Source organism: Asparagus officinalis, chromosome 4 (genome assembly GCF_001876935.1).
Source record: "Asparagus officinalis chromosome 4, Aspof.V1, whole genome shotgun sequence".
NCBI lineage: Eukaryota > Viridiplantae > Streptophyta > Magnoliopsida > Asparagales > Asparagaceae > Asparagus > Asparagus officinalis.
Window position 1 is genome coordinate 79,477,669 of NC_033797.1, and position 25,583 is coordinate 79,503,251.

Below are 25,583 nucleotides of genomic sequence, written 5' to 3' on the forward strand. Positions count from 1 at the left end.
CAATACCATCAAGGAGAGATTGCAGGAATTCATAATTTCAGAGATGGTATGAGACATTAAAGAGGCGGATCCATACTAGAAAAGGTTGGGGCAATGTTGATAACATGTGATCTTCCCTCCAACGGCGGAATCTTCCCCTAAAGGTGCCCATGTCTACTAGGCCGAGCTCTATGGCTTGGGCAAGAAGGGCGTCCGATGGAAACTACACCATGAAGCTATGGCATGCCGCATTTTTTATTTGATGGGGCCATGACCTTAGATTGAAGCGATAAGCCAACATCTCTTTGAGCTCCAGGACGGATGGTCGGCCTGCTTCAAGATTGAAGATGGTGAAAGCAGAGAGATGTCTGATGGTACTGGCGGTGTTAGGGGACTGTAAGAAACCTTGGAGGGACACGAGCAATAATACCGTGATGACAATCTCGAGAGAGGTGTCCTGACCCATGGCAATGTACACAAGCGCCATCCTTATCCATCTGTGATGTTAACTAACAAAGATTGAAGACGCTGGGTTTTGGAGTTTGTTTGGAAATGAGGGGTTTAGAGAGTCGCTGACGCTGGTGGAAGAAGTTGATGGGTTGTAAAGGAATGGCGGTAGCGTGAGTATCGAGAGAAATATTATCGAACTATATTAACTGCGAATATATGATGTGATGACTATTGGGGTGATAGGACATGTCTTAGAAAGGAGCAAATAGCCGGTGTGACTATTGGGGGTGAAGGGATACTTCTTTCTTGGGAAGATGCACACTAGAGCCAACAAGAAACGAGCTAGAACTAAAATGTTTTACACTAGAACTAACACTTACAAAGTTAAAACTAACGCGAAGCTATAGTTAACAAGAATCGGGATAGAACTAATGTTGTATTGCTTAGTATTAACACTTAATCCAGAAGAACTAACATGAAGTTAGAACTAACAAGAAACGAGATAGAACCAGCAGAAAGGAACGTAATACACTTAAACTAACGCTCAATTAGAGCTAACAAAAATGAGCTAGAACAGTCGCAACTGCAATTAGAACTAACAAGGGCTCTTTTAGACCAACAGGACGTTAGAGCTAGCAATACATCTAATAATGTACATTTTTAATTAAATATACATACATTATTGTATTTTTATAAATATTGAATCATTGTATTTTTATAAACATTGAATCATTGTATTTGTATAAACATATTATTCATCACTATATGCTGACCCGTCTGCATGTCTTTGCTCACAACCAGCTAACAATAATTGTGCAGTAACTCTCGCTCGCATAGCTTCAGGGATATCATCTAGAGGATTAACCCACAATGTCGAGCGACCTTCAATTATTGCTTAGATGTAGAGGTAGAGGAACACACCACAGTTATAGCTGCAACATAGAATGTTATATTAGACATTTTCACTAGAGATAGAACTATAACACGATTTAGACGAAGGAACTAACCTCCCTCTTTATTGCTCGTATTTGATGGCCTTGTATTTAAATACTCTGGATACATTTGGCCTAATAAAATCAACTTGTTGTTCATTAAAATAGTTTATGATTTTATTAACAGGCTCCATCCAAGCTTCATGGCCAACAGAACTGTAGTGGTTGACGACCTTTTCTTTTAGATCAACTTCAACCAGATGCTAGTGGTCGTTCCTGACCAACGGGATCAACATATGCTGTATGCGAACGGCGGTGTATTTTTTAATATATAGCAAAAATAGCTCATAATGTGATGGGTCGATGGAGTAGAGTGAGTGCTGCCAAGAGTACCACGTAATGTCCAGTATTATGCATAAGGGATGATAGAACCAACATGGAATACATTAGGACTAACATGTTATAAGCTAGAATTAACACGACGCCAGAACATGGAATACATTAGGACTAACATGTTATAAGCTAGAATTAACACGACGCCAGTTAGAACTAACATGGATACTGGCAGAACTAACATGAAACATGTTATAAGCTAGAATTAACACGACGCCAGTTAGAACTAACATGGATACTGGCAGAACTAACATGAAACAATTTAGAACTAACATTTACCTTGTTAGGGCTAACGTGACGCAAACTAGAACTAACATGGCTCATGCAGAACTTACATGGCTAGAACTAGAACTAACATGCATTTTCGCCAAAACTAACACGATAATTTAAAACTAACATGTACTTACAAGAAAGAACACTGAGACGACTCCAAATTTTTTGTCATATGCCTCTTGCTGGAGCGTGTCCAACAATGCTTCTTCCATCTGTAACATCAATGAAACATTAAAATTCAATATATGAACAAGACATTATACATTATTAAGCATATATAATCTAACATTGTCATCAAGCCGGCCACCACGAAGCAAATGCAACAACTCTTCTCTGTTCAAAGTGCTATTGGCTGTTTTAATAATATCATATCTCCTGAAAATCAGAACTAACATGGATTAGGACTAACATGTAACGAATTAGCATATAAATAGTCAATTGAATCAGAACTAACATGGATTAGGACTAACATGTAACGAATTAGCATATAAATAGTCAATTGAACCTTACCTGTGAATCTTTTGGGAGCAAAACACTAACATGTAACGAATTAGCATATAAATAGTCAATTGAACCTTACCTGTGAATCTTTTGGGAGCAAAACTTGGTTAGACAATTATTTTCAGTTGCGGCGAGTCTAGCTGATATTATAGATGGTATCCTAAAATTATGTACAAAAGTACCCCTGCTATCTATTATATGTATGCTAAATAATGCATGGTCTAGAATATCTTTATTTAGCTCGCCCAATAGAACTTACTCCTCAGCCGTCATTGGCTTCAAACTCAACGCATCCCAAAGGGATATTGTTTGCCGGTATAAAAATGGGTAACTTTGTCAACTGTATGTACATCATCAGGACTTGCAAATATATCTATAATAACTTTTTGCTTTTTCTTTGTTTTTTCCTTTCCCTTTGCCTTTCCCTTTACCTCTGCGTATGTGGTCTGACACCATTTAGACCACTTACTTGCCCTTCGCAACTTCCTCGATGTGGCTTCTATAACTTTCTCTATTTACACATCACTTGACAGAGCTTCTAAGATTTTGTCCACCTGATATGAAATATTAACAATTGCCTCAGCCGAACTATCTACATTCTCACATTCTCTTCCAACATGCTCCTCTTCCCTATACATAATCTCCTCCTCTTTCTTTACATTCTCCTCAACCCTACTATCTATATTCTCCCCTTCTCTACCAACATGTCCCTCTTCCCTATGTACAATCTCCTCCTTTTTCTGTACAATGGCCTCAACCCTGCTATCTACATTCCCTCCTTCTCCACCAACAAGCTCCTCTTTATTCTCTGATTTCTCCTCCTCCTTCTCTAGATTCTCCACTTCTCTATCTATATTTTCCTCATCCTTATCTACATTATCCTCAACCCTATTATCTAAAATAACCTCTTCTCTATCTACATTCTCCATAACTTTGCCTTCCATTGTCGTGACCTCCAAATCAACTTCACATCCATGAACAACAACATCATCAACATGCTCCTAAGCATCATCCTAAACCATCTTATGTTCAGCTTCTTGCATGATGTGGTCTTCCTTATGTAATCTACTTGATTTGGATGTTTGTTCCTCCTCATCAAGCCGTGACTTCGGCTTTATTTTTTTTTTACAATTTTCTGTTTGATATTTACCTTCAGCACCACCGAGTCTATGACCTCATCATGTCTTCCAAGTTCTTTAATTATTCTGTTTAGCCTGTTGATCTCAATCATAAATTATTTATAATATGTACTCTTGCTCTGCTTTGTGGCAAAGAGTAGTCGTTTGAGGAATTTAGCAGAGTTTCTCCAAAAGTTAAGTTGCTGCTCAATGGGTAGATCCTTCACCTCCTCTTCATCTTCAAAAGCAATGTCAATATGTTTTGACATGATTTGAAATTATTATGGGATTATATTATAATAAAATAGGATTAGACATATATGGATATTGTTTACATTTAGCTATAGACAACTTAGACTTAACATGATACTTACATAACCTATTGAGAAGTTCTTCGTTTCCTCCACATTCACCTTCCTCTTTAACTTAGGCACATGACGCACTCCTTCACCCCCCCCGAATGGCGGTAAGTGCATGTACATTTGAAGGAGCATGCCCAACTTCCACAATAGGCCTATAAACTTTAGTTATTAAAGTTGATTTAGCCTTTGATGCATTGGTCCTCACCCTCATAGATGAGACTTTCACCTCCTCTGATACCCAGTTTGTCATTGGAGGTCTGGAGATGTCGACGTAGGCATATTTCTTTATGCCTGTCATCTCGTAGTACCAAAGCTGAAGCAAATACATTAAGCATTCAAATCAGATCTAACAAGGTATAAATTAGAGCTAACAAACATATACTAACCGATCTTTAGAACTAGAAAACAGATACTCCGTTAGAACTATCATGACGCCAACTAGAACTAACATGCCTCCTATTAGAACTAACACGAGATGCAATAGGACTAACATGACGTACAAACATGAGATAAAACTAACCGACATTTATTGTTAGGTCTCATGTTATGAGTTTACATCTTCTAATCTTGTTTTGATGATCATAAACAATTCCTAATAATGTGTGTCGAGTGTTTACATTTGTTTTGTTAGGTAATCTACACAAATATTCAAGTTGGAGGTTGAATGGATTGCACCACAACGATCATATCAAATGGAGGTTGGCGGATTGTGGTATGAAGCTATGCATTCATCAAGATCCAAATTTAAGCTTCATCCGCAAGTGTACCAAGACAAGCATATTGAAGATCTATCAAGTTTTGGTATAGTAGTTGTTTTGTAGCGTGAATATATTTCAAGCTCAATATATATATACACACACAATTTTGATTTTATTACAAAATAAGTTTATTTGAAAAAACAATGCAATATTGGTTTATTAATCTTGTTTACATTACATTCATGTTTTATAACATTTATAAAAACATTTCATAAGGTTTCCGCATGTTCTTACATGTCAAACTTCATTTTCAAGATTCAACAAAAACATGTATTATGCATATTTTTGATAAACGTTGAGTTTTCACAAATATGAGGACCTTTTTTGCAAAATTCCTTTTCAAACATGTTTGTCAAAATGTTTATAAACTGTTTACAAAGTTTCACATTTTTTGGAATTTATTTACTACTTTTTATAGAGCCTTGAAACTCAATTTTAAAATCAATTCAAGCTGATAACTTGTTATTAGTCGACTAGTCAGTCGACTGATCAGTCGACTAATGAAAGTGCCTGCAATTGCTATTTGCTCTCTGTTTCATTTTGGTCGACTGACCAGTCGACTGATAATCCATCAGTTGACTGATAAAGGTCATCAGTCGCCTGATAAGCTGTCGATTGCTTGTAACGGTCAGCTCATCAGTCAACTGATGGACCCGTTAGTCGACCGATAAGCTCATAAGGGCTAGTTTTCTGCAGTTTCCAGATTTTTATTTTTTGAGCTGTTTTGTCTTTTTCGCTGGGTTTTGGCTGATGTCTTGAGTGCCTATAAATACCCCAGTGCATTCAAATCTTAAAAAAAGGAAAAATTGTTTAATCAAGTTTTGAAAGAGTTTAGTTTGGGTTTAAGCATTGTTTTTAAGTTTGTTTCAAAAGGGGAGTTCTCACAAGGAGGAAGCTTTTGATTTCAACTGAGGAATTCATCCTCATCATCTATCTACAACTCCTTGTGTTTATAGAGAAGATTTCTAACTCTTTTATCTAGCTTATTTATCTTTTGATTTTTATATTCATATCTTAGCTAGTTTTATTCGAGTTAGAATTTTATTGTTCTCATTTATCACTCACACCTCAATTGAGCTTTTAATATTATTCATACAATATATTGTTGGGTTGTGGTGAGTGATTTAGTGAGAGTGAGCTTCATAGTGTTCTCATTCATTGTTAGAGAACAAATCTTGTATTTGAGCCTTATTGTGAGAGTTCACCTTGTAATACACATTTACACCAAGAGGAGTATGTGGTGAGGACGTAGTCGATACCAAGAGGAATGACATCGGTAGTAAAGCCTAGAGAGAGGTAGTAAAGCTGAGCACTTGAGGGAGGCGATATGTGAGGACCAACACTTGAGGTTGTAGTTTGTGTATGTATATTATGAGAGCTTTGTAGAGTTTTCGGTGAGCTAGAAAACCGAGTGTGTAGAGAAGTTCCGGCTTCCAAACCGGGTGTGTCGATAGTGGAGTTCTTCCCGAGAGTGGGGAGCGGAGACGTAGGACGGAAGGTCCGAACTCCGTGATCATACTATTGTGTTTGGTTTGCTCTTTGTGTCCACTATTTATTTATATTGTTTCTTATTTATTTTCCCCTTTGCATATATATCCTTACATATATCTTATTGAATATCATATTTGTTAGGATATATTTGTTAATTAACTTTAATTGGCATTAATATCTAATAAGATTAGCAATAACCCTATTCACCCCCCTCTAGGGTACTTTCATTTATTAGAACTAACGTAACCTAATTATGAACTAACATGACGCCATTTAAGGCTTAGCAACATGACCTAAATAAGGACTAACATGAATACGGCTATAACTAACATGAGCGCAACTAGATCTAACATGGTGAAAATTAGAACTAACATAGCAAAAACTAGAACTAACGTGGCATAAGTTAGAACTCACATGGCATGAATCAGAGCTAGAATGAACCAAAGTGAGTAAAACATGGCACTTACACATAATAGTGTCATGCAACCTGGGACATATGTGACCATTGGCCTCTTCTTCCCTCTAAAGCAACTCCGATGCCCCTGATAATTTATGAATAAAAGAATTCAGCTCATGCTACCGCTTTTACCCTCTCAATGCTATCCAGATATCTGAGTACAAGTCTAGGGATACCCTCCCCGCTTCTGGGGCACCGTATCATAGAGCATTGATACAGAATTTGCACCAGAACAAAGTCTTGGATATCCTGTTTTTCTGTAGATTCCACGACCTTTCCAGTTGCCCTTCAAGGTATCTTCGATGGGTAATTGTTGCCTTTTTTAACTTCTTCATACCTTCAGTTTTGAAAAGATCAGCGAAGCATTGCAATCAGATTCTGTTTCTTGAGTCCCGGTTGATACGTATGACTTCCCCATAAGCTGGGAAGTAAGAATGGTTATGGACCCATTGTAAATCAAATTTAACACTTTTCATGCCCTCAATCTTTAAATCAGGTTATAGAAAATGTGTCATTAGTTCTATCATAATAACTCAGCAGCAATTCAAGTGTGGGGCGATCAGGCGTAGGAGCCCCAAATAAAATGTAGTGCTGAAATATAGATCCGCGATATGCATCCCTGTGACACTGATGCATCTTCGGAGCAATACGCTTCATGAATTGCCAATAAGCCCCGATATTGGCTGTTAGCATTATTGATTCAACCGCATCAGTATCAGCAAGAATTTTCCTGTAAAAAAAACAAATTTCAATTTCAATTAGACCTAACGTGACCTGAATTAGACCTAACACTAACCGACATCTAATAGAACTAACATCGACTGTTATAGAACTAACATTGGACTCAATCTAGAACTAACATGGACTCAGACTAGAACTAACATTGCCTAAGATCACCTGAAATTAGGGCACATTACGTCGAGACCCCAAATAGTGGATAACCTAGCACTTACTGCTTTTTTTAGGAGGGAACGATGGTACGACCAGCCCTTGTCGTTATTCTTTGCTGGTTTCACCATTCTACTGCATGCCTTTGCACGACCAGGAGGGTTTGAGTGGCTTCCTCCGCGCTGCCAACCCCAGATGAACCGACTTTTTCCTTCAAGTCGTCGCGGTGAGCGATTTCATAGTCGTTAACGGATTCTGCTTTCCTGAACGATATTTTTCCTGCGAAAAACCTAGCACTGTAAAAAAAAACACCGACGAGAGAATTAGAAGTTCGAGAGTTTCGGTGGCTCCTAGGCGGTGGAAGAGAGAGAGAGAGAGGTGGGGTTCTTAGGGAGGGGGCGTAGTAAACGAGTACAGTCCCATCAAAGGGGCAAGTTCGTAACTTCACATGGGCTTTTTTTTTGAAAAGCGATACTTTAGGGCCTCGTTACAAATACTGTAGGTATTTGTAGCTTATCCACATGGGGGAAAATATAATGGGCCTCGTCACATGAGGTTTCTGCTTTTGGGGCATCGACACATTTTCCCCTTGTCGATAATATTGGTTAGGAATATAAAATAATCAATAACTTGCTGTCATAATTTTCTAGAAGTTTAGAAATGTATGGTATAGATATTTCATCATATTTTACATACTAAAATAAGTATTTCATCGTATTTTACATACTAACAAAAGGAACATATAAGAAGAGGCTAATAGTAGTACTATCCCTTTGCAAAAGTTGCAGCTTTAGCCCTTCGTTCGTGCAAAAAGATATTACTCAGTTACCTAATATCATGTGTTGTCATAAAACTATTATCAAAGTCATCATTCATCAAATAAAAATCCATAAATCTTAGCGATAAAGCCTAAACCCCACCCGTGAGCCTCCCCTCCCCTCCCCTCCCCTCTTTCCTTACCTCAGATCTCGATACCGCCTCCACGAATTTGGCCCTCGGTCGCCCTCCGTGGCCGAGCGATCAGTCGAAAGGCCGAGGGGGTGGGCCAGAATGACCGAGTGCTCGAAGTCGTCGGGCAGGCCGAAGGTCGCGCCGAGCGACCGAATGTGCTCGAGCCGCAACCGGCGCCGCGGGTGGCGAGGAGGAGAGCAGCTTCTTGAGTCTAAGGGCTGAGTCCGCGATATTGGACTTGACGGCGCCGGACTCAAGTTGGAATTTGGGAGAGGGCGGCGGGGTGAGGCGGGCCCAGAGCTAGCGGAGGACGGGGGTGGTCCGAAGACGTGGAAGGCGTGGGGGTGGTGAGGAGGAGGAGCCGGCGCGAGGGGGCGGAGGCGGCGGCAACGGCGGTAGAGTCAAGGGTGGTTGGCTCGATTTTGCTGTTTTTTTTGGAGAAGGTAGATTTTGCTCATTAATTTTGCAAAAGTGTTGTTTTCAAACATTTCTCCAGGATCAAGTTATCTCTCTGCCTACAAACCATTACTGTTTCAGAATCTAACCATTACTGTTTCAGAATCTAACTAGTTCTCTCTCTGTCTACAAACCATTACTGTTTCAAAATCTAACCATTACTGTTTCAGAATCTAACCACTGCTGTTTCAAAATCTAACTAGTTCTCTCTCTGTCTACAAACCATTACTGTTTCAAAATCTAACCATTACTGTTTCAGAATCTAACCATTGCTGTTCTCAACATTTGTGTCAACATTTCTCTCCCAATCCTGCATTTAAATCCCCCCAACCCCCCCCACAAAAAAAAACAACCATCTTTTCATCATCATCTCTCCAACCTCCTTCATCACATAAATTTCTATGGACAATCTTGAAGAGTATCTATCTAGAAGTGTTGTGTTAGCTGATAATGGCCCCGAGGTAATTCGTGTGAGCCAATTTCAACTCCTACAATATGTGTTTTTTTATTAGTGATGGGAAAATGGGTAGATCATATATAGGTGATGGAGCAATTTCGCATGACAGAGAACTTTATGGATGCTTTCAAGAAATGTCGTCAATAGAGGAATTGTGTTCTAATAATTAAATGATATTTAATATAATTGCCTCATATATTCTAGAATAATGTATGTTTTCTTTGTCACTCATGTCTTATGAGTGAAGCTCTAACGACATTACTTACCCTCCACCTAAATAACTTCAATAATTTTTTTGTTAGAATTATTTACCCTCCACCTAAATAACTTCAATATCATTGTATATACTTTTTTGAAGTTACAGGAGATGTGGACGAAGGATGGGTCCGTTGATCGTTTCGGCAAACCAGCACGAAGAGACATTTCAGGTGGCTGGAGATCAGGCCTATTATTATTGGGTTAGTTAAATTTTGTTACTGAATAATACCAAAAATGTATCATGTATTGAGTTAATTAAGATTTATTTTGCATAAATATTCTTATTATGTTTTAGTTTAGTAATTATAATATATATGGCTTATCATTTGATTTTTATTTTTTATTTTTTGGGAGATGTCATTTGATGCATATTGACTATTGATGCAAATGAAAAGAAAGTCAGCTAACCGTTTGAGTAATAAATCCAATTCATCAAAAGTCATGAAAATATATCCAGTCAATTCCAAGATACAATATTGATGCCCCTGTTTAATTATTACCTTGTTTCCAAAGTCCAATTGATCTAGCTAGACTTTCATGTTGTAGATAATTTCTTAATAGAAATTGGTAAACATATAACGGTACAAAAATGCTCTACCAGTGCATCACCCATGATGGTTAGATCTAAACCCAAATTTTAAGCACCAACATGTTCAGTTATCTAAATTCAGAAACTCAAGGTTTGAGATAAATTCACAAGGGAAAAAGTCTGAAAGAAACCTTCATCCTTGTTCTCTCCTAATCAAATTCTTGACTTGAATTTGTTATTACTGTGAATTATGGACTAAAACAGAGTACATATAATATTTTTTCAGCATTGTAGTATGCTTTTCCTTACATTAATTTTGTGTAATTTGTACTGTGAAAAGCAAATCAAGGACTGTCAGCACTTGCCTTTGTCGGAGTGAAGCAAAATTTGGTGCTTTTCTCAACAAGAGTATTGAAGCAGGCCAATGCATAGGCTTCGAACACCTTCAGCAGAAGGATGAGAACTGTTAACCTCTTCTCTTTAGTGAGCCTTTCTTAGTGATGCTTATTTAGGGAGATACAGAAGTTGCGCCATTTTCCAATCCATTCTAACACTTGTAAGAAAAATCTCGCCACCGTTGAGTATTTTCCCACAATTTATTTGTTTTATTGGTTAGATATTCTATCTTAGTAAAAAAAAATTAAAATCTTCAGGTTTGGACTGTTGATGATTACTTTTATAGTATCTTAGAAGTTTATATAATTATTATATCTGCAAGCCGTTATTATATCTACAAGCCATTAGCTTCTACCCTGTAAAAGTCTGAAAAAATATGCATACAGCTTAAACTGTAGTTGTATTAAGCTAAAATATGTCTGACTTTGAAAATTGCCAGAAATAGTGGCTGTTAAGAATAGTTCTTTGATATTGACTTGTTTTGATGGAATCGAATACATTGAAAGCCAACAAACACATCAATCGAATACATTAAAAGCCAACAAACACGCCATCATAAATTTGGTTCATTTCGGTGAAACATATTTCTGTGAGATGATCGGTGTTAAATGGGTTGTGGGACCCACATATTCATTTTCATGCCAATTGCAGGGTTATTAGTCTGGGAATCGATTTCTTTAAATTTGGGGCCCAATGCATTAATTACATCTCTAGAGGGTAGGTCTCAAGTGCATAGAGATTTTGCCCCCCTTCCTCCAATCAAACAAAAGAATGGGAATTATTTGGGGAAACAGTGAGTGTGTCAGGTGTCAGGTGTTAATTCTATTTCTTATTTTTCTAACCGATCCAAATAGCCCCTAAGTAGAACATGCTACGAGAGCCTATCAAGATTTATCTGCTGGTTAGGCTATCAATGAACATGTTAGAAGTTTATGCATGCAGATTATTTTCTGGATCCTGCAAAAGTTTGAAAGATACACATATAGCTTAAAATCTTGCAATAGTCTAACTTGGAAATTGTTAGAATTTAGGATCTTATAAGCAATAACCTTTGATATTGAATTGGTTTGAAAACTTAATATCATCGCGAAGGCATTAATAGCTGACAAGTTTCCATTTATAAAATATATCTTGTTTTTTAGATTTTAAATCCATGTTAAAGATATATTTCTAATTCTGTTTCTTTCTTGGGCACCAGGGATTGGTAATGCTATCATTGACAACTTCCTACTTGCTGCTAAAACCCTCTGGCTGTGGCAAAGAAGAACTACAATGTGATCCTCACTCTAAGTTTGAACTTGTCATGTTTTACCTCTCTATCTATCTCATAGCATTTGGTAACGGCGCAGGCGAGCCATCCATTGCCACATTTGGAACAGACCAATTCAATGAAGAGCATGAACATGAAAAAATTTTCAGAAATTTCTTCTATAGTTACTTCTACGTAGCCACTAACATTGGTTCTCTCTTCTCTGAGACTATATTGGCTTATCTTCAGAATTTAGGACACTGGACTTTAGGATTTTGGGTTTCTGCAGGAAGTGCTTTATTTGCTCTTGCTGTGTTTCTTGGTGGTAGTTTTAAGTACATGCATTTTCGTCGGTGTGGAAATCCGGTAGCCAGCTTTTTTCAGGTGATTTTCGCAGCGTGTAAAAATCATAGGTAGAAATCCCTGCAAAAGATGGTCTCTATGAACTTCAAGGAGCAGATGGTACAAATAATGGTGGGAAGAGAATACACCACACCAGTGATTTCAAGTAAGTACTTGTAAATTTTTATATTTGGTTATATTTAGAAAAAATATTTTTATTTCCAAACTAGTTTTTAACACTGACATTGTTATTCCTCAAAAAATAAAAATAAAAATAAGAATAAAAATAAAAATAATTAAAACACTTGCATTGTCTCCTGAATTGTTTGTGTATATTCAAGTTCACAAATTCAGATTGTAGGTGATGACATCTCTTGTAAAATATAGGATATATCAATTATGAATTACACATTTCCATAACATTTATCTATGCTTGGTACAATAGGTTTTCACACAAAACATAATTACTCAAATCAGAGTCCATTAGTATATTTCTTGAACTGAAAACACAACAGTTAGGTATTTGGGTCAAAATTGTTCTCAAATTCATTGATCTAAGGGGGTGTTTGGCAAATTGAAAGTGAATTGAATGTATGAAAGTTACTTCTTTTTTACATACGATTTTCACGTCATGTCATCATGCAAGTAAATTACAATGTTTTTTAAAAAATAAATTATTATTAAAAATGCAAATGTGAAGGTGATGTGGAAAAATAGGATTTATTAATAAATATAGTTATAATCAAAAGTGGTCCCCATTCTTTCTACTCTCATGTGACTTCATCATTTTTTAAAGGGAAAGTCAAAATTGCATTAATTCTATATGGCAAATTTTTTACATTTCACTTACATAATCACTTGCATGCAAACAAACATCTAAAAATGTAGAAAGAGAGTTACTTCCACACTTTCGTTTTTCACTTGTTTGCAAATGAACTATGGCATTTTAGGTATTCGATAATCGATGATTGTAATATCTCCATCTAAGTGCCCCTTTAGATATTCAATTGAATATCATATCATATATAATATATATTTCGATATTCGAATTTGGATATAGATAGTCTATTAAGATTTATATCGTTATCCATTGCCTTACCAAAAATTTAAAAAACATGTACATATCATGTCAGATATATATATTTCTTATTTGGAATATGAATATACACTACAACAAAAGTTATAAATTATGATACATTTCTTGTCTCTACATGACACAATTTTATGGAATTACAAATAAAGTGCGACACATATCAAAAGTGTGTTTATAGCATGTATAAAGAACGTCTTTCTACATATGTGAGAATATGTCACAAAACTCATGACACATATATATATCAACAGTGGTGACACATACATGTGTTATAAAACTCATGACACATGTGTCAAGAGTGGTGACACGTAGTTGTGTCTAGACCATAAAATATAAAGAGTATCATCATTCAACACTATTACTTTTCAGAAGGTCACTCGTCCTAGGGTTACTCTCACCAAAGCACACTTAACTATAGGTTTTTTAGCTTATGCACTATCATAAATATTTAATCATCATCATAATTAAAATCTAAGATGTATTATTTAAGGACATTAATAGATCCTCTCACAGTCCATATTGGATTATTAGCCTTTTTAATTATATTTAATTATATATCTAATGACACAAATATGTGTCGTGATTTGCCACACTTTAATCCTTTGTACATAAAATGACATTTTCATGTGTCATAAAATAAGTGTGGACACATATAACTTTTGTTGTAGTGATATTTGCAGATATCTATATCATCTTGCATCCATATCTGGACATATTGTACCTCATATGCATCGATTATTTTCCCTTTGTGCACATTAAGTTTATTTCTCACTTGCCATTTCTCTATTAACGTATTCAATTACATTTTTTCCATTCAGGTTCCTGGACCATGCAGCCATAATCACCTCAAAAGACAATCACCCCCACAAACCAGAACAACCAGCACCCCCCACAACACAACCCATGGCAACTCTGCATAGTGACTCAAGTTGAGGAGGTCAAGTGCAGATTCCGCTTCCTCCCCATCTGGCTCTGCACCATCACATTCTCTAGAACCTTTGTCCAAATGGTCTCTCTCTTCCTTGAACAAGGCACCTCAATGAAAACAACCATATACAAATTCTACATACCCCCAACAAGCATGATAGTATTTGATATCCTCCCACCATTATTTACACCATCTGCTCCTTGAAGTTCATAGAGACGATCTTCTGCAGGGATTTCTACCGATGACTTTTTTCACGCTGCGAAAATCACCTGAAAAAACCTGGCTACCAGATTTCCACCTACGAAAATGCATGTATCTAAACCTACCACCAAAAAACACAGCAAGAGCAAATAAAACACTTACTCTGTAGAAACCCAAAATCCTAAAACCCAGTGTCCTAAATTCTAAAGATAAGCTAGTATAGTCTCGGAGAAGACAGAACCAATGTTAGTAGCTATGTAGAAGTAACTATAGAAGAAGTTTCTAGAAATTTTTTTGTGTTAATGCTCTTCATCGAATTGGTCTGTTCCAAATGTGGCAATGGATGGTTCGCCTGCGCCATTACCAAATGCTACGAGATAGATAGAGAGGTAAAACATGACAAGTTCAAACTTAGAGTGAGGATCACATTGTAGTTCTTCTTTGCCAGAGGGTTTTAGCAGCAAGTAGGAAGTTGTCAATGATAGCATTACCAATCCCTGGTGCCTAAGAAAGAAACAAAATTAGAAAAATATCTTTAACATAGATTTAAAATCTAAAAAAACAAGATATATTTTGTAAATGGAAATTTGTCAGCTATTAATGCGTGTCACAAATGGATTTATTCGGTTCACAGGTGCTTGATGTTATGAGGAGTTTAGGAATTGGGCTCTGTTTGTCCTCTACATCTTTTGGGAGTTATTTTTGTAGTTTGGTGCTAACTGTGGTGATGAAAATTACTACTAAGGAAGGGGATCTTGGTTGGATTCCTGCGAATCTCAATGACAGATTCATGGAGAGGTATTTCTTTCTCATGACAGTGCTAACCGGTATGGAGTTGGTATTGTATATTTGGTTTGCTAGAAGATACAGGTCTATATCGTTGGAGAGGAGAGATTGATTTTGGAATGGAGAATGAGATGTCATAAAATTAGATGGTGGAAAATTTTGGGGTATTGTGATGATTTTTGGAGAGCAATTAACATAATTTTATGATTTGTCTAACTTTTGCGTCTGGAAAACATGGTGACATATAACGCATGAAAGTTTTATGATAGTATTTCGAGTTTTAATAGATTTTATGGTTTATATTTTCTGAAGTGGTTTTATTTTTGAACTTAAATCTTTGGAGGTGTTCGTGTAGGATGAATGTAGTGTTTGTAGTTCTATTAGTTCCCATCCTCCATGTTTTTTATTAAAGATTATTTATTATTTATTTTTATTTTTGAGTGACTGAGATCCACGGTTAAATTCTGGCAACTATAAATTGGTCATAGCTTATAACTACTTTTGAAAAAGGAAACCGACTCAGAAATTCTAAGAACAGAGTATTGATAATTTCACAATTTAATTGCAAAGTAATTTAATAACAGTTCTTGTAACTTGTAAGCATTCGAATGCAGCCGACATCCTTATTTAGCTTAAGAACCAATTCATACCCCTCCAAAATCATTTCATTATACCTGGGAGGTCTGGCTTCACTTTGATATTCATGCCTTGCGAATAAAATAAATTGGAAAAAAAATTTTCTTCAAAAGGACTTGAAATTGGTGTTATGTAGTGCTAGGAAAATTATGGAGAGGAGGGAGGTAGAAGGGCGAGGGAGGGGGGGATTGGGAATTCTAGGCTGTGCTCCAAAATGGTTAAGGGTGTTGAAGCATTTAAACCTTGAATCACACTATATAGCTTATAGTCAAGTAACAGTCCTGGGGATATTTGTGGTAACAGATAACTTAAAACTTTTATGGGGTAAATCAAATTATGTAAATAAAAAGTGTATCAAAATAGGAAAGATTTCAAGATGGTATATCTAAAAATCCAAAAAAAAAAAATACACAACATATGCCATAAAGATGGGGGTAGTCTCATAGCAGTTCGAGAAATTCTTTCTAAACTAATGGAGGACCAATTCCACATTCCAAAGTTCTGCAAGATCATTCATCTTTGGACCTAACTTAAAATGGAAGTTCAGCAGCTCAAAAATCTCCTTGCCTCAAATGCATGTGGTGCCATTATTCCAAGCGCCAACTCAAAGACTTGAACAACTACTTTGGTCTTGAAGCATGAAGAAGTTAAATTTTTTGGCAAGGCCCTTCAAATGACAATTTTATCATCAAACAACAATTTATGCAGATTTAATATTTAAAATAGATAAGTCTGCACATTAGCTCACCAAACATCATGCTTTCTTTACAGTATTATATTTGAAAATAATATTTTAGCATAGAATAGCTTCTCGTGTTGTATTTTCACTCATTTAGCCTCGTAAACTAAACGTAAGAAAAATGCATGGGTTACCTTGATATATATTTCTATTGAACTTTTATTTTAAAAAAAGTTCACATTAGGAAAAAACAAGCTTCCTTGCATGTGATGCATGCTCCATTTGACTAGAAATAATTTGGTAGGTGCTTTTAGCTATTTATCTGAATTTCACTCGGAGAATAATATGCTTCCTATAAGTAGTTGAATTGGAAATTTCCGTTTTCCATACTCCATTTGTTTTGTAAAAGAAAGAGACGGGTTTCTATACATTGATACATCAATTTATATATGTTTGCAAAAGAAAACATCACGGTCATTTGGCAAAGGAGAAAGAAGGTTTTCTTAGGTGATAAACATTTGGTTATATGCCAAAGATCTGAAGGATGGCAAGTGAAGATCTCACTAGTTCAGAAATCTTAAGACATCAAATATGCTAAGGAGAAGAGATAACAAGAAATACATGAAGCAAACATCATAACTAAGAATATTAAGATCCAAAGAGCCTTTACGCAGGGGTGGGAGGGGGTCGGGGGTGGTTATTCGTTGGTGTAAATATGGGGATATTGGTATAATTTTCTTGATACCACTTTTTGGTGTTATTAATTAGGATAATAGGGCTAGGATAACAACTTTTGGTGGGACAATTATCCCACTTCCCCTAAAATTATCCCAGCTATGTAAGAGTTCATATATCCCCACCCACGATATTGCCCAAAATTCTCACTAGAACATGATGGGGTAATTTTTCCCCAGATCACATGGCATTTTTCTCTAGCGTCATCGCCGTCTCCAACCCATCGCGCCTCATCCTTCTTCCTCCCCTATCTCTTCTCACTCTCCTCTAGAACTAGTTTTCTTCCTCTATCTCCTCTCAATGGCCCTTCTCCAACCCTCGTGTAGCGATCTCGACCACTGTAGATAGATTCTGACGTTTTCCCCTCTTTCAGATCCTCCTTACCAGATCCTCCTTACCAGCCATCCCAACGAACTTCGATGCCTCTTTGCAGCCACTTCTAGCGCCTCATCTCCATTCAACCACCTCTTTGCAGCCACTAAAAATATTTTTTAATGTTCCTTTTCTATTTTTTTTGGATTTTCAATTGTCTGGTATTGCTGTTTATTAGAGTTCACTGATTATGTATGAATTGTTAGTCACCAAAGTGTTTTGTTTCTTATAACATTATTGTCTAGATTGTATTCTGCAATTTGAAATTCAAGTCTTCATCACAGTTCTTCTTGTAGTCAATTTCTCATCAAGATTCTAATCATGGATCAAGCTACGCTCTCTTAATTAATTGTTCTATGTGAAAATCATCTTGTTCTAAGATCTTGATACTATGATGATCATTCAAAATTAAGTTTGATTTGCTTAAATTAAGAATTAGGTTTACATTATCATCAAAATTACCTGATCAATAGACTTGTGATATAGTTATGTATAATAGTACTTTAGTATTTATGTTACTTTATATTTAAGGCAAAGAAAGAAGCAAACAATGATTCATCATATTCAATGAACAATTTGATAGTACGAAGAATTTAATCAACCATTACCACATTAGATACACTAACTATCCACCCATTACTATTTCAAAATCTAAATATTAGACATTTGAGGGAAGAAAAAACTTTCGCTTTTTTTAGATATAGCCAAATAAAATTCCTCACCCTGTTCTCAACATTTGTGTCTACATTCCTCTCCCAATCCTGCATTTAATTCTTATGAAATATCAAGTTATCTCTCTATCTACAAACCAATACTGTTTCAAAATCTAAATATCAAACATTTGAGGGGAGAAAAAACTTTTCCTTTTTAAGATATATAGCCAAATAAAATTCCTCCACCCTGTTCTCAACATTTGTGTCTACATTCCTCTCCCAATCTTGTATTTAATTCTCATGAAATATCAAGTTCTCTCTCTGTCTATATAAACCACCACCACACCCCTCCCTCCGACCCAAAAAAAAACAACTATCTTTTCATTATCATCTCTCCAACCTCCTTCATCACATATATTTCTATGGACAATCTTGAAGAGTATCCATCTAGAAGTGTTGTGTTAGCTGATAATGGCCCCGAGGTAATTCATGTGTGCCAATTTCAACTCCTACAATGTGTTTTTTTATTAGTGATGGGAAAATGGGTAGATCATATATAGGTGAAGGAGCAATTTTGCATGACAGAGAACTTTATGGATGCTTTCAAGAAATGTCGTCATTAGAGGAATTGTGTTCTAATAATTAAATGATATTTAATATAATTGTCTCATATATTCTAGAATAATTTTCTTTGTCACTCATGTCTTATGAGTGAAGCTCTAACGACATTACTTACCCTCCACCTAAATAACTTCAATAATTTTTTTTGTTAGAATTATATCACTATATAAATACTTTTTTGAAGTTACAAATGGACATGGAGATGTGGACGAAGGATGGGTCAGTTGATCGTTTCGGCAAACCAGCACGAAGAGATATTTCTGGTGGCTGGAGATCAGGCCTATTATTATTGGGTCAGTTAAATTTTATTACTGAATAATACCAAAAATGTATCATGTATTGAGTTAATTAAGATTTGTTTTGCATTAATATTCTTATTATGTTTTAATTTAGTAATTATAATATATATAAGGCTTATCATTTGATTTTTATTTTTTATTTTTTGGGAGATGTCGTTTGATCCGTATTGGCTATTAATGCAAATGAAAAGAAAGTCAGCTAACCGTTTGAGTAATAAATCCAATTCATCAGAAGTCGTGAAAATATATTCCGTCAATTCCAAGATACAATACTGATGCCCTTGTTTAATTATTACCTTGTTTCCAAAGTCCAATTGACCTGGCTAAACTTTCATGTTGTAGATAATTTCTTAATAGAAAGTGGGAAACATGTAACGCTACAAAAAATGCTTAGATCTAAACCCAAAATTTAAGCACCAACATGTTCAGTTATCTAAATTCAGAAACTCAAGGTTTGAGATGAATTCACAAGGGAAAAAGCCTGAAAGAAACCTTCATCTATGTTCTTTCCTAATCAAATTCTTGGCTTGACTTTGCTATTACAGTGAATTATGGACTTAAACAGAGTACATATAATATTTTTTTCAGCATTTTAGTATGATTGTTCCTTACCTTAGTTTTGCGTAATTTGTACTCTGAAAAGCAAATCAAGGACTGTCAACACTGGCCTTTGTCGGGGTGGAGGTAAATTTGGTGCTTTTCTCCACAAGAGTATTGAAGCAGGCCAATGCAGAGGCTTCGAACACCTTCAGCAGATGGATGGGAACTGTTAACCTCTTCTCTTTAGTGGGTGCCTTTCTTAGTGATGCTTATTTAGGGAGATACAGAAGTTGCGCCATTTTCCAATCCATTCTCACACTTGTAAGAAAAATCTCACCGCCGTCGAGTATTTTCCCACAATTTATTTGTTTTATTGGTTGGATATTCTATCTTAGTATATAAAAAAAATTAAAATCTTCAGGTTTGGAATGTCGATGATTACTATTATAGTATCCTTAGAAGTTTATATAATTATTATACCTGAAAGCCATTATTATATCAGCAAGCCATTAGCTTATACCCTATAAAAACCTGAAAAGTATGCATACAGCTTAAACGGTAGTTGTATTAAGCTAAAATATGGCTGACCTTGGAAATTGCCAGAAACAGTGGCTGTTAAGAATATTTCTTTGATATTGACTTGTTTGGATGGAATCTAATAAATTGAAAGCCAACAAACACGTCAATCGAATACATTGAAAACTAACAAACACGTCAAAATTAAGCACGTGGATAAGCAGCAACATGATCACTAAGAGCATCTCCAACAGCTTCCCCAAAATTTTCTCCAAAATGGAGAAACAAAAGTCATATTCTCCAAATTATTTTTGCTCCAACTCCAACAGCTTCCCCATTTTAAAAAATCGCATTTATTACAATAATAAAGCTCTCCCCAAAAATTTGGAGAATGCTGCAGATTTGGGGAAGGCTCCCTATTTTTTCTCCTCCTTCCCTATTTTGGGGAATGGGATGGGGAATCTGTTGGACCAAAAAAAAACTCTATATTCTCCAAATTTGAGTATTTCAAGAAGATGGGGAAGCTGTTGGAGATGCTCTAAGGGGCTGTGGGTCCCACGTTATCATAAATTTGGTTCATTTCCTAGAAACATATTTTTGTGAGGAAAAATTCCCCAAGGGCCCAAAATATGGGACCAACAGGGAGGACATGTGAGGTGTCACCCTCCTATTGCATAATGAGCTGACCAACATTAATGATGGCGAGCTCATTATGCAATAGGAGGGGTAATGATGACCAGCTCATTATGCAATAGGAGGGAGACACCTCACATGTCCCCCATGTTGTTCCCATATTTTGGGTCCCTGTAGCAAAACTCTTTTGTGAGATGATCCCTGTTAAATGGGTTGTGGGACCCACATATTCATTTTCATGCCCATTGCAGGATTATTAGTTTGGAAATTGGTTTCTTTCAATTTGGGGCTCAATACAGTTATTGTATCTCTAGAGGGTAGGTCTCAAGTGCATAGAGTTTTTTTTTCTTCCTCCAATCAAATTGAAGAAGGGAAATTATTTGGGAAAACGGTGACTGTGTCCGGTGTTAGTTTCTATTTCTTATTTTTCTAACCAATCCAAACAGCCCCTAAGTAGAGCATTCAAAGAGCCTATCAAGATTTATCTGTAGGTTAGGCTATCAATGATCATGTTAGAAGTTTATGCATGCAGATTATTTTCTGGCCCTGCAAAAGTTTGAAAAATATAGATATAGCTTAAAATCTTGCAATAGTCTAAAATGCAACCTGAACTTGGAAATTATTAGAATTTAGGGTCTTATAAGCAATAACATTTGATATTGAATTGGTTTGAAAACTTAATATCATCGTGAAAGCATTAATAGCTGACAAGTTTCCATTTATAAAATATATCTTGTTTTTTTTAGATTTTAAATCTATGTTAAAGATATATTTCTAATTCTGTTTCTTTCTTGGGCACCAGGGATTAGTAATGCTATCATTGACAACTTCCTACTTGTTGTTAAAACCCTCTGGCTGTGGCAAAGAAGAACTACAATGTGATCCTCACTCTGAGTTTGAACTTGCCATGTTTTACCTTTCTATCTATCTCGTAGCATTTGGTAATGGCGCAGGCGAACCATCCATTGCTACATTTGGAACAGACCAATTCGATGAAGAGCATGAACACGAAAAAGCTTCCAAAAACTTCTTCTATAGTTACTTCTACGTAGCCACTAACATTGGTTCTCTCTTCTCCGAGACTATACTGGCTTATCTTCAGAATTTAGGACACTGGGCTTTAGGATTTTGGGTTTCTGCAGGAAGTGCTTTATTTGCTCTTGTTGTGTTTCTTGGTGGTAGTTTTAGGTACAGGCATTTTCGTCGTTGTGGAAATCCGGTAGCCAGGTTTTTTCAGGTGATTTTCGCAGCGTGGAAAAAGTTATCGGTAGAAATCCCTGCAGAAGATGGTCTTTATGAAATTCAAGGAGCAGATGGTGCAAATAATGGTGGGAGGAGAATACACCACACCAGTGATTTCAAGTAAGTACTTGTTAAATTTTTATATTTGTTTATATTTAGAAAAATATTTTCATTTCCAAACTAGTTTTTAACACTTACATTTTTATTCGTCAAAAAATAAAAATAAAAATAAAAATAATTAAAACAATTACATTGTTTCCTGAATTGTTTGTGTATTCAAGTTCACAAATTCAGATTGTAGGTGATGACATCTCTTAGAAAATATAGAATATATCAATTATGAATTACACATTTCCATAACATTTATCTATGCTTGGTACAATAGTGGTTCACACAAAACATAATTACTCAAATCAGAATTCATTACTATATTTTCTGAACTGAAAACACAACAGTTAGGTATTTGGGTGAAAATTGTTCTCAAATTCATTGATCTAAGGGGTGTTTGGCAAATTGAAAGTGAATTGAATGTGTGAAAGTTACTTCTTTTTTGCATACGATTTTCATGTCATGTCATCATGCAAGTAAATTACAATGTTTTTTGAAAAATAAATTATTATTAAAAGTGCAAATGTGAAGGTGATGTGGCAAAATAAGATTTATTAATAAATATAGTTATAATCAAAAGTGGTCCCCATTCTTTCTACTCTCGTGTGACTTTATCATTTTTTTAAGGAAAAGTCAAAATTGCATTAATTCTATGTGGCAACTTTTTTACATTTTACTTATATAATCACTTGCATGCAAACATACATCTAAAAATGTAGAAAGAGAGTCACTTCCACACTTTTGTTTTTCACTTGTATGCAAATGAACCAACTATGACATTTTAGGTATTCGATAATCGATGATTGTGATATCTCCATCTAAGTGCCCCTTTAGATATTCAATTGAATATCATATCATATAATAATATATATTTCGATATTCGAATTTGGATATAGATATTCTATTAAGATTTATATCGTTATCCATTGTCTTACCAAAAATTTAAAAAGCATGTACATATCTTGCCGGATATAGATATTTTTGATTTGGAATATGAATATACACTACAATAAAAGTTATAAATTATGATATATTTTTTGTCTCTACATGACACAAGTTTATGTAGCACAAATAAAGTGCGACGCATATCAAAAGTGTGGTTATAGCATGTATAAAGAGCGTCTTTCTACATATGTGAAAATATGTCACAAAACTCATGACACACTTATATATATCGACAGTGGTGACACATACACGTGTCATAAAACTCATGATACATATATATGCCAAGAGTGTTGACACGTAGTTGTGTCTAAACCATAAAATATAAAGAGTATCATCATTCAACACTATTACTTTCCAGAAGGTCACTCATCCTAGGATAACTCTCACCAAAGCACACTTAACTATAGATTTTTTTAGCTTATGCACTATCATAAATATTTAATCATCATCATAATTAAAAGAACAAATTTTTTAAACAGACCCATTTCAACTTTTTATTTTCAAAACCGACTCTTTTTTTTTTATTTACCAAAACCGACCCGATTTTGTGATTAGCAGACTAATCACCTTCCTAAATAGTCGGGGTTGGCAACCCCGACTATTTAGGACATTAATTTTTAGGGTTTAATGCTTCTAATTAGGGTTTAATACCGTCCTAAATAGTCGGGGTTGCCAACCCCGACTATTTAGGAAGGTGATTAATCTGCTAATCATAAAATCGGGTCGGTTTTGGTAAATAAAAAAAAAAAGAGTCGGTTTTGAAAATTAAAAATTGAAATGGGTCTGTTTAAAAAATTTGTTCTAATTAAAATCTAAGATGTATTATTTAAGCACATTAATAGATCCTCTCACCGTCCATATTGGATTATTAGTCTTTTTTAATTATATTTAATTATATATTTAATAACACAAATATGTGTCGTGATTTGCCACACTTATTATTTGTGTCACTATCGTTTAATCCTTTGTACATAAAATAACATTTTTATATGTGTCATAAAATAAGTGTGGACACTTATAACTTTTGTTGTAGTGATTTTTGAAGATATCCATATCATCTTGCATCCATATCTGAACATATTGTACCTCATATGCATCGATATTTTCCCTTTGTGCACATCAAGTACATTTCTCACTTGCCAATTCTCTACTAACGTATTCAATTACATTTTTTCCATTCAGGTTCCTGGACCATGCAGCCATAATCACCTCAAAAGACAAAATCAACCCCACAAACCAGAACAACCAGCACCCCCGACAACACAACCCATGGCAACTCTGCACAGTGACTCAAGTTGAGGAGGTCAAGTGCGTGTTCCGCCTCCTCCCCATCTGGATCTGCACCATCACATTCTCTGGAACATTTGTCCAAATGGTCTCTCTCTTCATTGAACAAGGCGCCTCAATGAAAACAACCATATACAAATTCCACATACCCCCAGCAAGCATGACAGTATTTGATATCCTTATCAGCTCAACCTTCATAATTTTCTACAAAAAGCTCATTGCTCCTTTTTATACCAAACTAACCAAGACTATCCCTAAAGGCCCATCTGACCTTAGAAAAATGGGGTATGGCCTAATTTTCGCTATGGCAGGGATGCTAACCGCAGGGTTTGTGGAAATACATAGAAAGAAGTATGCACTTGAGGAAAGTGAAGAGCTTAGCTCATTGTTTATACTCTGGCAAATACCACAATATGTGCTTTTAGGAATAGGGGAGGCGTTTGTTTATGTGTCACAACTGGATTTCTTCGGTTCACAGGTGCCTGATGTTATGAGGAGTTTAGGAATCGGGCTCTCTTTGTCTTCTATATCTTTAGGGAGTTATTTTTGTAGTTTGGTGCTAACTGTGGCGATGAAAATTACTACTAAGGAAGGGGATCTTGGTTGGATTCCAGCGAATCTCAATGACGGATTCATGGAGAGGTATTTCTTTCTCATGACAGTGCTAACCGGTATGGAGTTGGTATTGTATATTTGGTTTGCTAGAAGATACAAGTCTATATCGTTGGAGAGGAGAGAAGATGTAGGAATGGAGAATGAGATGTCATAGAATTAGATGGTGGAAATTTTTTGGGGTATTGTGATGATTTTTGGAGAGCAATTAACATAATGTTATTATCTAACTCTTGTCTCTGGAAAACATGCTATTATCTGGTAACGCATGCAAGTTTTATGATAGTATTTGGAGTTTTGACAGTTTTTATGGTTTATATTTTCTGAAGTAGTTTTGTTTTTGAACTTAAATCTTGGGAGGTGTTCGCGTAGGATGAATTGTAGTGTTTGTAGTTCTATTAGTTCCCATCCTCCATGTTTTTTATTTTACTTTATTTATTTTTAGTTTTATTTTTGA

General features: G+C 35.7%; 1 protein-coding gene and 1 long non-coding RNA gene across 9 annotated transcripts; one reads left to right on the plus strand and one right to left on the minus strand.

Moving 5' to 3' along the window:
- Nucleotides 1,056-8,647, minus strand: LOC109837782. Of its 3 annotated transcripts, XR_002246442.1 has the most exons (7): nucleotides 8,563-8,646; nucleotides 7,668-7,881; nucleotides 6,725-7,444; nucleotides 2,608-4,321; nucleotides 2,315-2,402; nucleotides 2,162-2,239; nucleotides 1,056-1,660 (listed from the first exon to the last, which is right to left on the minus strand). It is a non-coding gene; the product is annotated as an uncharacterized LOC109837782 (long non-coding RNA). The 3 variants fall into 3 exon arrangements; XR_002246441.1 differs by lacking the exon at nucleotides 2,608-4,321 and having other exon boundaries at nucleotides 7,668-7,898; nucleotides 8,563-8,647; XR_002246440.1 differs by lacking the exon at nucleotides 2,608-4,321.
- LOC109837780 (protein NRT1/ PTR FAMILY 7.3-like) lies at nucleotides 8,547-25,583 on the plus strand. Of its 6 annotated transcripts, none has more exons than XM_020406130.1 (7): nucleotides 8,547-8,996; nucleotides 9,825-9,924; nucleotides 10,594-10,809; nucleotides 19,129-19,237; nucleotides 19,887-20,104; nucleotides 21,735-22,294; nucleotides 24,410-25,583. In XM_020406130.1, the coding sequence occupies exons 4-7, from the start codon at nucleotides 19,135-19,137 to the stop codon at nucleotides 25,281-25,283; spliced, it is 1,755 nt and encodes a 584-aa protein (XP_020261719.1). In that variant the 5' UTR covers nucleotides 8,547-8,996; nucleotides 9,825-9,924; nucleotides 10,594-10,809; nucleotides 19,129-19,134; the 3' UTR covers nucleotides 25,284-25,583. The 6 variants fall into 6 exon arrangements, 5 of the variants coding, with proteins under 5 accessions (XP_020261719.1, XP_020261720.1, XP_020261717.1 ...); XM_020406131.1 differs by having other exon boundaries at nucleotides 9,831-9,924; XM_020406128.1 differs by lacking the exon at nucleotides 8,547-8,996 and adding an exon at nucleotides 9,023-9,470.

What these genes read in the sequence shown, in the direction of transcription:
- LOC109837780 (XM_020406130.1), top strand. Translation starts at nt 19,135, where the DNA reads ATGGACATGGAGATGTGGACGAAGGATGGGTCAGTTGATCGTTTCGGC. An exon ending in ATCAGGCCTATTATTATTGG is followed by an intron (nt 19,238 to 19,886) that starts GTCAGTTAAATT and finishes TACTCTGAAAAG; the next exon opens with CAAATCAAGGACTGTCAACA. An exon ending in TCCAATCCATTCTCACACTT is followed by an intron (nt 20,105 to 21,734) that starts GTAAGAAAAATC and finishes CTTGGGCACCAG; the next exon opens with GGATTAGTAATGCTATCATT.